Here is a 14,519-nt window from a genome sequence, read left to right as displayed (position 1 = left end):
ACCCGCTGCTGGACAGTGAGATCCATGACCCACCGGTGGTCAGGGACACCTCCACCATTGTCTGCTTCCTCCAAGGATTGAGTGGTGACTGGTATTCTTTTGTATGTTTTCTGAGGCTAGATTATGATTTTTATGTTGATACAGCAAACCAAGTATTAAGATTTGACCCAATCCGCAGAGGGTCCAGGTGATTAGAAACCATAAGCTAAGCTATAAAATTCTGTATTATGCTACTTAGAAAACTGTACTACACTGATTCTGCTTATAGAAATCCTGTGCTATTCTGATTAAAAATTCTATGCTATGCTAATCATACATTCCTGTTAAGAAAATAAAGCTTTAATTGTAACTACAAATTAGTGCTGTCATCATTCTGCAAAGGATCCCTAAAAGAACCTGTCTGTCCCCTCAGTGTTGGGTGACAGTAGGATATTTTCTGTGTGCTGAAGCCTTTATCTGCATTCTTGTCTCCTTAAGGGGCAAAGAACAGGCAAATAATTTAAATGAGTTAAACCTGGGCTGTTAAGGTACTACTCTCTGGTAAGCATTCAGTTTTCCAAGACACTGACATTTAACTGTGATACAGCCATCTCTCTGATAGTCTGTGCTATCGGTTCTGTCTTTCTCTAATACAGCAGCCCCACCACTACACTAAGGAATAATGTCCCTCATGCCAAAGCACCTTAACATGGCTATTCTGAGCACTGGGAAGTTTCCCAACTCCCTCCCACTTCGCATTGCTCCTGACTTTCATCAAATAAACCACCTACATAGCCATGCAGGCTATTAACTTCTAACTAACCTTCCCAGACTGAAGGGATCACTTCCAAGTGGTTGGCTGCATCCAGTGCTTGAAGGAGGTCCAATATATTTTTAGGAGTTGGATAGAAGAGCTGAGGAAAGAAGAGAATCATTTCAGTAAACTGTAACTGTTCTGTTTCTCCATACTAAAGCTTTGAAGGTTGCTTACCCTAATACACACTTACCGAAGGGGACATTTCTTTGTACCATTTCAACACAACATCGATTTGTTCCATCATACACAGCAATGAAAAGAATTTTGACCTGCAGGAGGGGAAAAATGTTCAAATTCAGTAGTGATTAGATCAACCAAACCATACAGAAGCACCAGCAAATGATGGTGTTCTGATCAGATTTGTATTGCAGATCAGGGACATTTCCCTGTATGATTGCAATATTCCGCACAATTAAAAAAACAGTAGTGTTTTTTGTGAGAGAACTTAATGCTGACACTAGGCAATTGGCAGAATTACTAAGAAATGGACCACTGAATTTTAAAATCTCAAAAAAATGCAATCTCCCTGCCTGACACCAGGTTTGAGATCTCTGAATCTCTCTCAAATGCAACCTCTAGTTAAGAACCACTTTAAGAAGTGAACTAAATTAACCTGGGTACTTGTGCAAGTTTGTAATGCAAACCTGGGACCTTGATCCAATGCACTAAATAGGAGAAATGTCTCTACACCAAGAAATTAATTTCCATTAAAATGGAAATTAATGGAAATTAATTTCCCTTGATTTATTTACAGGCTAAATAAGGTAAAAGCATATGAATCAGCCCACCCCTGAAACTGCATCTTATTTTGACGATGATTATTTTTCATTAATTTACTGGAGCAGCTCTAGTTCCAATGCCTAAATAGGCTTTTCTTCAAATCAGTATGCTCCAAGTACTTAATTACATTCAGCACTTAATGACATTGGTAAAAATGTCTCAGGTGCCATGATTACAGTGTCAAATGGTGGAACTAGACAGGAGTTTGGTGCCTAAATACACCTGCTGCACTGCAACCTCTCTCTACAACACCATGCCGAGAGCTAGGTCTGACCTCTACGCTATTTTGGTGTCACCTCCTAAGCTGCCATCCCAAGTGGATGACAGGACTGTAGAAAATAAAACTGGTTGGTACAGTTGTTGGATGGGGATTAAGCTAAACTGATGCTCCAAGACACTTTATTTCAGTTCAGGCAAGGCCACAAACAGAAAATAAATCCTAAGCTATCACTGTTCTTAAGAGGGACTTAATTCCCAAATTGCACATACAATAGCGAGCTGATGTTCAACAAAGCATCCTTCTGCGGAATGTTCGAATCCTGGTTTGTATTCAAATTGACAACAATACACAAGGCGCTGAACGTAAGCTGTGCTTTACTCACCAGTAGGCATTTAACCGATCCATGTCCAAGAATTTCCAGTTGTCTCCCTTCTCCATTGCCTTATTTAACCGATAGGCAAGCTTGATATCCTTAAGATCACAGCACTGCAATAAACGAGTTAAGATTTTAAAGCTACCAAACGTAACACTTAATACATCTCTCTGAGACTCACTTTCACAAAGGTATGAAGAGTAATGAGCTGACAGCAAACATTTTTAATAGGATGCAGTGGCTACCAAGGCATTTTGTTTAGCTGAGATGAATGTGTGACTCTGCCAGTGGGCAAGAGCTTTCTAACCTAAACTGACACCACCTGGTGCAGAGACTGAATGACCACTGCAGTGTCACTAGGAGGAGGAGGTAGGGCACAAAGACAGGGGCTTACGCAGAGATGCACATTATCACAGGCATGCAAGTTACCAATTTAGGAGGTATCAAGCAAAGAACTGCAGAATTATGGAGGAAAGTTACAGGAGGTGATGAACACAGGTGAAAAAGGGAAAGATATTGAGAGCTAGCCCTTGTATGACAGGTTGGAAAACTCACAGGCAATTCTGAAACAGCTGGAGGGCTCAAAGGAATTCTCACTGCAGGGAAGAGGTACTTACCGCTTGCATCGCTGTGGCAAAAAACTTGGCTGAAAGGGAGAAAATGGAGTGTTAGTCAAACTTTCAAGATGACACACAGCAGCTCATTAACTCAACCTCCCAGAGGACAAACTAGACATGTTCGATTAGAAAGCTGAATTTGTAGCTCAGTTTGACAATGTAGCAGGGATCTTCACTTTATATGTAGAGACTTTGGTGTGTTACGAGTTTTGCTAGCCAGTGTTCTGAAGGCAACTATACTGCTGTGCTTTTGGAGACAGATTTAAGCAGATGATCTGTTTGACTTTAGGCAGTTTTACAAAAGCTACATTCTCTTGTTTGTTGCAAGACAGCATTATTTGTCTAACAGGCAGGCTACAAAAAAAGGCAGCCACATCACTCATCTTCTCTATTTACTCCAGCGGAAGAGAACACATGCCACAGAGACAGGTGTTCAGGCAGGTTACCCACCTCTTTAGTACACCCCAGAGCTGCCCAAAACCATAAAATTGCCCCCTGAAAATGCCTCCTTCCAGTTTTGTGAGGCTTTGACTCTGCTTTCTGTAACTGACATTTCAAAGCAGCACGGAGACTGATGCTGCCTGAGGGAGGCAAAGCAAGCCACAGTGGGAGGAAGGACCTAAACTATCCTCCTCAGTAGCTCATTTCATTTTTGTGGTGAGAATTTTGGATAGGTGTTTTTGGTTTTTTGAAGGACACATAAGGGCACTGGATGCTATCAGAGACTGAAACAGTGACTAGCTGTGGGTAGCAAAATGGTGGAAAGAGCTGTAAGGCAATTTACTTACAACCATTAGGTACAATACACCCCCCTTTCCCTTGCAAGACTTAATAAATTAACTAAATACTTTTAAGTCAGAAAAGACAGTTTTGTGTTATTTGGGTATTTAGTATACACTTCAGCCACAGCCTACAGAATCCTCTGGGCCACAGAAAGGCCTTGCAGGGAACGCAGAGGCTTCCAAAGGTAAGAAGGAAGGAAACACTCTAAGGAAAAACAAGCCTCAGTTTTGTTCAAAGTGTCAACCTGAATTCTGCAATAGCAATTACCAAAAGAGCATAAGAGGGATCCCATGTTGAAGAATAACAGAAAATGTTTACATACACATCTTGCTTAGACGAAGTGGCTTTGATCTAGTCTTACATGAGCAGTCTCTCCCTCTCTCTCTCACCTGCTGTGTAGAAAAGCTCATTCAACTCCCATGATTCAGGCAAGGTCTGTATCTGCGTGCCCATAATCCCTGCCTTTGCTAACAGTGGTATTTCTATAGAGTGTAACAGAACAGAGTGGGTATAGTCATTGCCTACACTTCTGGCAACAGCTTAGAGCCAGAGCAAGAAACAGTATAATGCACACAGCAGGACAGCAGCAAACAAAAGAGGTGTACAACATTCTGACTATTTCCAGGCTTCTTTCCAAGGGAAAAAAAAAAAAAAAATGCTGGTAGGATAACCTAATATGCTACTCCAACATAACATCTCCTAATCTTTGTCCTTTAAATGGCCAAAAACGATATCAACTCCTCACTGGTTTCCTGAAGCATGCACTGCAATAGCTTCTTCACCCTATCATATATAGAACTGTCAGCTGCTGAAGAGTGGCTTCAAACACTTTGTTAACATCGCGTTGTACACAGCACAGCTACAGACCCCTCTTTGCCACACTCATCTTCAGATTGAAGCTGCATCTACTTCCAAACATACAGAAAGGCTTATGAACATCCTAGGGCAAAGTTGTGTACATACAGAGGGCAGAAAGAGCCAGTGAGACACACGATATTCAGAATCTATCCCTTCTACAGACCCAAGCTTCAGTTTTGCATCAAGTTTTATTTCATGCAATTTTCTGAAAAGGATTAGGAAGAACTAGAATAGGAACTCAATCCATACTACAACAAAAACATGCTGTTCACCAGACGTGTGTCATTTCATGAAGCTGCTAGCAGATGTTCCTCCTTAAACTAGTCTTGTAAACAGCCTTGTGGTTTTTATGGCGTGGGACTCAAACGTTCATTCTCATGGGGTATGCTCCTACTTCCACACAGAAGCCTGTGCACCAATGCATAGCATGTCTTCCTGGCACTAGAATTTGTCCTTGTCTCCAAAAAGTATCAGAAGGGACTGATACAAGCAAGCTGCATGCATTCTTTCTAGCTGGGTAGAACTACTTGAAATTCCCTAGGTACCTTTTCACCCAAGCTTAAACAATGCAGATTGTCAGATATATTGAAGTCCATACCGTCATCAGGGTCCTGGGGAGTGAAGCTCCTCTTTTCAACATCATCTAGCACCTCAGAGATGATGCCTGATGGGCAAAGATCAACTACAGGACAAACAGACAAGTAACATCACATCTCAGTTGTACTACGCACTTCATTAGTAAAAAGTCTCAGCCTGCAAATATACTGTGGAAATGGAAACAAGCACCATGATTTCAAACAAGTGTCATGATTCTCCCATCCGTACCCCTACTCGGGGGCTCCACACCAGCTGGAATTTTATTTGCACTAAAATTTGCCCTACTATTGCCAGATTTCCACAGCACAACACGGCACGTTAAAAAGACACAAGTACTTTCTAGCAAGGAATCCAACAGGCCTGCAAGATTGTATGTTGCACTGGGAAAAACATTGCATTTCATAAACAACAAAAAAAAAAACCACCAGAGAGACTCCAGAGCAGTTCCTCCACATTTGGACTGCAGTTATGACTACTGTGTCTGTTCTTTTCCCATGCCCACAGATTTTTGGCTAAAGGATGTCTAACAGTTGGGCTCCTGCCTTCTAACACAGCTGTATTTCAAGATAGCTCTAATGCACAGAACTGCTGCAGAAAAACAGAATCCCTGTGCAATTTCTTTCCTGTGAGTGGCACAATCTATGAAATCACATGGATAGTCAGATCCAGACTCCACAGACTTAGCTTTATCGACTTGTGGCCACAAATGGAAAGGAAATGGGCTTTCTTTCCAGTTCTGCCCGTTCTCAAAACATAAGGATTCTTCCCTCCCTGTGAGAAGTTATGATCCTCTGTAGCTTTTTATTCACCCGAGTAGAATCAGACTGCACAGGTAACATTAGGATCGCACACATAAGTTGTCTTTTAATCCATAAATCAACTGCCTTCACCCATCACATTTGGAAAGCATTTAAAGCAGGTGTTAAACAGGACACATTCATGGACAAGTTGATATTGCACATACCGTCTCTATAAAATATAAAGAGAAGATGATCATACGTTGCAAGGCTAGGCTCTGAAAAGCAAAAACACTGAAGTTACTTCGACATTCTTGGCTGAGCTTTACGCCCAAGCTCTAATTCACAGTCTCCAGCCCTTCCAGTCAGCATAAATTTATCATTTCTCTCCCTGTCCACCCAAACGCTGGACCAGACCTCACGTACAACTGGGAGAGATGATATCTGAGAGTGGACCACCAGCTGAAGCAGCATATTGCTATGGGGCAAACAGCCAAGCTTCCCTGCTCTAAATTAAAAGCAAAAATATTTAATAACTGCTCATGAACCTATCTTTGGTGTATCAGCAAGCATGTTATTAGGGCAAAGCACACTCTACAAGACATCAAATCAGCTATACCAACATTCCCTGTTTTTGCAATGTTTACTTGACATCAAAAACCATCATCTGTATCAAAAGCTTTTTTCCTGTTGCGATGTAGATATACAGACCTGAACTGGCTTGGGTGGCTTTTGAAGTAAATCTCTTTGATCTATGGGAAGCTAACAGACTCAGCTGACTGATACATATATTCATATTATTCACTATTTCTACAGCAATACTACAATAAGGACCCAGTTGAGAAAGAGCCCATGCGCCAGGATACACTCCCCCACTGCATACACAGTGTAGCTAGAGGTAACTACAGGTAGAAATGTAATGATAAAGATGCTTCTAACCTAAAAGACTACAGCATCAAAATGCTTCATTATTTGATCTAAAGGGCTAAGTGCACCCACTATACTGTAATTAGTAATCAACACTGAACAAAGACTCTGAAGATGATGGTTCAATTTGAAATCCACAGGTACTGCTTGCTGAGTGACCACAGCTCAGTACTTACGCATTTTTATTTCTCAGTTCTCTTGCAAAAGGAAACAAAATGCTGAAGTTGAGAACACAGTGAGAAATGCTTTTTTCCACAAGCCTTGGACTTCTTCCCTGCAACTAGGAATCACTGTGTTGTTTGCTGCTGAACTCTTAAGTTAGCTATTCTGGAGGTGGCATTGGAATATAACCCCCATTCTGGCTCTCTTACCTATATCAAGTGCTTCCATTTCCTTTATTACCAATAAAGACATACTTCTGCCTATACCACCACATCTTCTCAGAGTCTTCAGTAAAGCATTGAAAGTTAGCAGATTCGGTTGCACTTCCTGTTGAGCCATGTGATTCAGGAAGACCTTAAACAAAATCCCCAAATCCTTAGTGCTTCACACGTTCAGCTTTCAGGTAGGTATACATGCATTTCCTCAATCTAATCCTTCTCACCCCCTTCAAGTGAACGACTCTACCTCAACTGATCACTTATTAAGGGTGTACCATCTAATTTTTAATTAATTTGACCAAAAAACAAGACTACAAAATTACATCAGATTAGATCTTGGAGAATTGTGTCTAGAACATCAAGGAAATTTTTACATTTACATCCTAGTTTTCCTTACTGATGTTACGTCATTAAAACTGGAGCCTCTAATGTTACCCCTCAAAATCCCATTTCTATCACACCACCATGAATCACAATTCAAAGAAGAGTTTTTATCTAAACTTGGTTGTTTGTTTTTATCTCCCAGCATAATCTCCCAATTACTTTCTGTCTGGGCAGTTCTTGGATCAAGTATGTTCTCACAAGGCAAACCATTCTGCAAGGGCAAGGTTGGATTTTGAACATTTTCCACTCCTCAGTAGTTAGTTTGTATGTTTAAACTAGTGTACTTCCTTTGCAGCAGATACTAGTATCTTCGTACAAAGCTCGTTTTTAGTCTTCTAACAACTGCAAAATTCTACTGATAAAGGAGATGCCACCCCTACACTCTTACCCCTTCCCCACCTCTATTGCTCTACCTCCTTACCTTGGCTAATTCCCATCTTTCTACGGACCTCTCCTTTAGATATGGGACTGCTGTAATCAGTGCGTTGAAGGTGTGCACATCAGCTGGAAAATGTAAGATAATTAATTTTAACTGACAATTACATTCTACAGAAAACAGTTTGTGCTAACATGGCTCAGTTTTTGGCGAAGTCTCATGCAAACCTGTTTCCAGTGAGCCGGCCACATGCCAGCTGCACTGAAATAAACAGTTTGCATTCAGCTCCCATGATCTAGCTGAGGTCCGTACCCCTGCGCCAATCATCACTGCCATGAAACAAATATTCATGTACCCAACAAACTGGTAGCTGCTACTTAGAAGACCGCAAGTCAAAACCAGGAGACACTTACCCTTGTGTCTTTCATTCAGCAAGTCTAGGTACATGTCATAAGCTTTAGCAGAAGCCCCATGCTGAAAAAAAACAAAAAACCAACAAAAATAAACAATCTCTATGACTGTGTGAGATTTCACAAGCTGAAAAACGTCCCCCCAGCACTGAAGGACAACTTTACCTTCACCATCCCACGGATCATTGTGCAATAGGAATGTGCATTCCTCTCTGGCATTATCTTAAATATCCTTTCAGCATTGTTGTTCTCCCTAGAATCAATGAACAAGCTGAATGTTAAAGAACTCAATAAAAGGTATCTTTAGGAAAAGGATTCAACATGCAGAACAAAATAATGGGCTGTACTCCCAAAGGCTGACATTCAAATATATTACTTGCCACACTTTGAGCTATTCTACAATCACTTACTAGACTTCCATAAACACTTTAAAAGATTAGCACACACAGATGTATTTAACAAGTAACATCTGCAAGTATGGGCTGCTAAAAAGTCTTTAAGTCTGTTTTCTAACAACAATGCATGTGCACAACCCGAACACAGGAATATTGGCAACATTTTCTATACCTCCATCTAGAGCCAGAACCTCTTTGGAATTGTCTCTTTGGAGCCTTCTGCTCCGAAGCGTTCACCTGGAGAGATTTTTGCAGAAAGAAGTTTCTCAGAGTTCAGAGTTATGATTAAACATCAAATGACGTGATTTGGTAACAACACAGAAGTTCAGCAGCATATGCTACCAAAGGTGTTTTTTAATGGGTTACATTAAAATAATTTCTATTTTTATGTTCAGGAAGTAATAACTAGATTAAGAATACTGTTCATGTTATTAAACATACTAACAAGGCAAATTATATGTATTTGTGGAGTTGGTGGGAATCATTAGAATATAGCACATACTCTGTAAAACCCTTTCGCTCTCGACAGTCTTCCCAGGGATAGGTATTGTGCAACACATCTACTACTGTACCCTGCGACCTGATACTCTGAGGTCACACAAGGAACCCTCAACTTCCTTGAAATCTAGTTATTATGGTTCAGACTGGAAGAAAATTAACTAGCCAATTTTACACTAGAGGTACTAGAGTTCTTCTGTGCAGGCAACTATAAAAACAAGGCTGTCAGTAAGAAACAGTTATTTAAATGCAGTTCAGCAGAACTAAGCCAAGACAGGGTTCCAGCTGCTAAGTTCAGCTTTACAGAAACTACTTTTGCTAACAGGTTAGACACAGGATTGTTGTAACTGCTGTATCTCTAGGGAATGTTGACTGCATCTGACCCACCTCACACCATCTCCCAGGCAGGTAGTCATAGTACAAAAATCTTGACATCACCTTGATGCTACTTGATACTTTCCCACTACGTATGAAAGAAATAAATAAATAGAGATCAACAGGGTTTTTATACCCCTGGTTCTTCCAAATCCTGTTTTTCTTCTTCCTCTTTTTCCAGAGTAGATTCTCCATCTCCATAGAAGCATAACAAATCTAAAAGGCTGTTTGTGGTCTCCAGAGATACAGGGGTACCTATGGAAAATGAGGATGTACAACAGTAGCAGAGAAAGTAAAGAACACACCATTCTACAGCCGTAACAGAAAACTTCCGAACACCCAGTTACGCCCAGTTCTCTTTCGACATAAAGGTGTTCTCTAGCAAGTCTGTAAAACCTAATGCCAATACTTCCACGAACCCATTCATAGCAGAGACAATTTTAACACTGAACTAGAGTATCTGTTTTTCTGTTGAAGCCACTGGAAGGGTAGTTTTCCTGATGAAGTGGGAGAGGGCTGGCAGCCAAAACTGTGAAGCAGCACAAGCCCAACACAACATCTGAAACTTCTATGCTTTTCAACTCCTAGGATAAACCCTGCTGTGAAGATGACTTTGTGTGTTTCACTTTCTATGAAACAGTTCAAAACCAACAAAAGAAAAGAGCTATTTGATGGAATCATCACCTTTCCATCTTCTAGCGGATATGAGAAGGTCTTACCTTCCCAGTAAGTTTTCCTCCTTCAGATCCTGTGGCAGTTACAGTTTTCTATTGCTTCCTCCGACTCACCCATGACAGAGATAAGGTCCAAATTAAGGAGGAACTGAGAAAGACTCATTTATTGAGGGCAGGTCCACAGATGGTATGCTATACCAGTCCAACACAGCAGCAAAGCACTCAGCACAGATGTAGCTTATACCAACCAATATGTTACTGCATGAGGGCCTTTGTGGGCAGAATGGTATCGCTCAATCACATAGCATCTGCCTGTAACAGGCCCTGCTCTACTGCATCACAAATTGTTGCACTTTGGAAGAGAAGGAAAAAAAACTCAACACTGTATAATCTGCTTCTTGATCAGGAAACCGTCTGTTCTCTGTATCACCAAAGTGACGTGTCAGACAAGCAGTGGATAACAAGGGCCCAATAATTCTGGAGAACCACTTCACCAGACCAGAGCCAGTTGTGAAAGGCAGCAACATAGTCCTGAAATTGTCTTCATAGCCTGCGCCAGCTACTAAAATATTTTTGCCAGTTTAAGTAGAGCTCCACCACAGAATGGTGGAGCAGGTGACCACATACCTGCTTGCACGAGCTGATCGAACAGGTCCACAGAATCCTTGACCCTTCTGAGGTGGATACGCTCTTTTAGAGCTTCCTCACTCACTCCTTCAATCTGAGGTGTAAGAGTCTCAGGCATCAAGCACTAAAAGCAAAGAGTGCAAGTTAGACATGAGCTCAAACCTTCTCTAAGCCATTGCTAAAACACTAACCAAATATGCTCACTCTTCACCCAATACACTGCTTTGATAATCTCCCAACCCTCACAGCCTAACAGCAGTAGTCCTTCTGGTGATGAAGGACCACACATCCTGATCTCCCACTTTCATGCTAGGAGGTCAACATCTAAACAATATTTCTTTTCTTACTTTTATCTAAAGAACCTGATATGATATCGAATTCCCAAGGAAAAATGTTCATTTCAGAAACATAATGGAAATACAGCACTGCTTTCACAGATGTCTACAAAACAATTAACAAAATTATCCTTTTATATTAGTTTTGGACCAGGCTGACAGTTGATTTCACCACCTGACAAGGCACAAATACAATGAAAATGAAAAGCAAAATGCTTACTGGTACATTGGGCTCTGCAAAAGTCTTGTCAAAATATTGAGGAAATTGCTTAATAATATATTTTGCAGCATTTCTCCCAGACTCCTTCGACAATGAAAATAGACGCTGCATAGGAATAAGAGAACAAGATGAAGAAACATGCAATTAAAAGGCTGAAAGTGAGAAAAACATTTTCTGTAACACTGAGCATTCTGATGGAATCAAATTAAACTCATGCTTCCTTTTCAACTCTTAATAAAAGCACAGGCACGAGACAACATTCCAGATAAACATTCTGGTATTTATGCCAACATAAGAATGTCTATTCTTTAAATGAGACTGTAATTTACTTTTCTGTTACTTAGTCAAGGGACAAAGTTCTGTACCAGACATCTGAAATGCTGCATTACTACTTCAAGCTCAAAAGCATCTCTCTTTTCAGAGTTACAGCACTCAGACATTTCTCTCCCTGTCATTTCCAAGAGCATCACCTGATTACCATTCACCTCTTTTCCTCAAGTTCTGAAATCAGACCTTCCTTTGCTGTTTCCTTTAAAACTCCTCACATTCAACAGCTGCCTTCAGCCTTCTCAATGGCTTCACCTCTGGTACGCAGAACTGAAGTTTTCTTGTAACCGTATCACTGATCTGCCACGACAGCTCAGCTCCCAGTCTTCTCTCACTATGCTCTAATTAACATCACACACAGCAGTTCCTCATTTCCAGTTCTGCTTTCTCCTGCCTCAGCTTCATGCTCTTTAATCTCATGCAGAGATAACATCAGGGGAAGACTCCTTTCCTTCTTCCTTTCTATTATCACCTCAATACTACTATTTCCATAAGCCTAAGTTACCAAATAGCTGCTCTGTGATATAACTAAAATTCCTGGCTTGGCCAGGACAGTTAACTGATAACATGTAGTCTGTGTAGTAACACACACACGTGTGACCTTGGGTGTTTTAGTTCATACATTTAATTCAAATTTAACTAAACTGTAAGCACAAAATCTCAACACTTGCAATACCACATATTCACAGTCTATACCCAAGCTATATAAACACAGTTTTAACAGGCTGAATGCCCCACATAAAGAATTACTGTTGGGAGTTATCTAACAGACTAAAAACGTGGAGAAACAGAAAAACTCAGCAGGTAAGCCACTAACTTGCAGGAATGTTAACAGAGCTGTGTCAGCTGAAAAGCCCCTATGGGGCAGGAATAAGAGGTAACTTTGTGTGTGCAGAGTGGATTTGTCCAGAGAAATGTTACAGTCATTATGCATTCAAAAATACACAGAGGAGAAAATTCTCAAAGAAGTCCGATACTTCAATTTTCTTCTGTAATTGAAATTAGGCCCCAATTAGATAGAGTTTTCATAGCATAGACGAAGCGGGGGAGAAGGGAAGCTATCAAGGATTTGAAAGGAAATACTTACAGAATGGGCTGCATTTCTTGGCATAAGGAAAGGGTCATCCTGGAACATATAATGAGCAGCAGTAGGATCCTGTAGAAAGCAGAACCCAGGATTGAAACGTTTATAGTTATGTACACAGGCGTGCTGTAGGCACATCACACCGCCTCATGGAATTTAAGGGACAATAACAGTTCTGTCATAACCATCTGATGCCCATTTCACAAAAGCTCCTCTTGTTCAAAAGGTTTAGCCTGTTTGGAAATATTTAAAAAAGCTTCTCCATTATACACACACATGCAGGCTAACATAGTGACAACAAAAGGGTCCTTACTGTAACATGACAAGCAATGAATGCCTGGCAAAGCAAGCAGGACCCCAACTATAGCAGTCTCAGGGGAGCTGAGGGGACTCGCAGGATCAGATTCCATTTCCAGAACTCAAGACAGACAGGATTAAAGAATAGCATCACAACATTTACATTTGTTGTCTAGCAAGAGTAGACACTGATTGCTCTTTGCAAGGCTTACTTCCTGGACTGAGATTGGGAAGAGGCAGTCTGGATTGGGAAGCTGAACTGGTAAAGGAACTTGCTCCTGATGTTAGCAAAAGCCTTATGAAAATTTCACAGCTTTCACTGGCAGCTGCAGCTCTCTCTTAGCCGTAGAATGAGGCTTTAAGGACACAGCAAAACATGTTGAGCAAAAGTGAAAACCCCATAAAAAAGGGATGTAAAAGTCCCATCTCTCATTTATGACCAAAGCAGAAGTAAGAGCCTCCAGAGTGCAAGGTTAATGCATGAGATGGACAACTCAACCTATTTCCATGATCAACAGAACTACTTACCCTGTTCACGGTAGAAGCCAACGTTTGAAGAACCGCTAGCTTATCCCTAAACAGAAAGGAGCTTTGATTAATACCCGGTTGCAGACTTTGAATGTTATGCATTACATTATATGCAGAACAAGCACAGGATTATCCTGGCCCATATGGATTTTCAGTTCTAGGAAATAATGGGTTGGCTGCACTTAGAAAATACCACTTTTCGCAAAGGGAGGGAAAATTCCACTGCAAAACCAGTCTCAGTTCTGGAACAACCACAGGAAAAAGAAAAGACTTTTGAGGAAAACCAGAAAAGCATGTGTTTCCTACTACCACTCCTACCCTTATTATACATTATCAAACAAAGAACGTAAGGAAAGGATACAGATAGAATTCCCTGGAATGCTCCTCTCAGAGCCTCTTAAGACTACCCCATCTCTGAGGGATGGATTCATGAGTCCCTCTCCAAGACAAGTCTTGGGAGGAAAAAAAACCCCAAAACAAAACAAAACTAGATTTCTCAGGACTCCTGTGCTTGTGGATCCTTAAGACTTTGGTTGTGTTTCAAGCAAATGATGAAAGGCCACTGAAAGTGTTTAGGTGAAGGTGGTCTCTTTTTAGGTTTACATGCAGACACCATTTGGCTATAAACTTAGTTTCTGCTATACAGACATGCAATTTCATCTTAAGTGCTTCCAACAAAATAGCTTTTGTTCACCTGCATAATTTCTAAACAGGATTTATTCAGCCAGCTATCAATGCCAAGTTTATTCTGCTGAAAGAAACACACCTACATGCAGACAGCCAAACGAACTTGATTTTACAGATTTCTAGGGAATGTGATCTTTTACAAAGGAACAGAACTACGCTTAAAAATGCAGTCCTTACGTTTTTAAAAGAAAGGTCATGAACGGAGTGTACATACTCTGCACAGACAGTAAGAGT

The 14,519-nt window shown here is 40.8% G+C and overlaps 1 protein-coding gene across 1 annotated transcript in view; it reads right to left on the bottom strand.

The window, feature by feature from the left end:
* PTCD3 (pentatricopeptide repeat domain 3) overlaps window positions 1–14,519 on the bottom strand; it is a gene marked incomplete at its 5' end in the record, with an annotated part of 21,109 nt that overhangs the window by 5,197 nt on the left and 1,393 nt on the right. The window contains 16 exons of the mRNA XM_009576465.1: window positions 803–893; window positions 987–1,065; window positions 2,179–2,282; window positions 2,787–2,815; window positions 5,026–5,109; window positions 5,989–6,039; window positions 7,060–7,204; window positions 7,874–7,956; window positions 8,242–8,302; window positions 8,404–8,491; window positions 8,806–8,870; window positions 9,643–9,761; window positions 10,808–10,931; window positions 11,363–11,467; window positions 12,777–12,845; window positions 13,599–13,644. Coding sequence (XP_009574760.1) covers window positions 803–893; window positions 987–1,065; window positions 2,179–2,282; window positions 2,787–2,815; window positions 5,026–5,109; window positions 5,989–6,039; window positions 7,060–7,204; window positions 7,874–7,956; window positions 8,242–8,302; window positions 8,404–8,491; window positions 8,806–8,870; window positions 9,643–9,761; window positions 10,808–10,931; window positions 11,363–11,467; window positions 12,777–12,845; window positions 13,599–13,644 — 1,343 coding nt within the window. The remainder of the gene's footprint in view (window positions 1–802; window positions 894–986; window positions 1,066–2,178; window positions 2,283–2,786; window positions 2,816–5,025; window positions 5,110–5,988; window positions 6,040–7,059; window positions 7,205–7,873; window positions 7,957–8,241; window positions 8,303–8,403; window positions 8,492–8,805; window positions 8,871–9,642; window positions 9,762–10,807; window positions 10,932–11,362; window positions 11,468–12,776; window positions 12,846–13,598; window positions 13,645–14,519) is intronic.

The sequence above is a fragment of the Fulmarus glacialis genome, unplaced genomic scaffold (assembly GCF_000690835.1).
Source record: "Fulmarus glacialis isolate BGI_N327 unplaced genomic scaffold, ASM69083v1 scaffold2084, whole genome shotgun sequence".
NCBI lineage: Eukaryota > Metazoa > Chordata > Aves > Procellariiformes > Procellariidae > Fulmarus > Fulmarus glacialis.
This window is presented reverse-complemented; position numbering and strand designations above follow the sequence as displayed.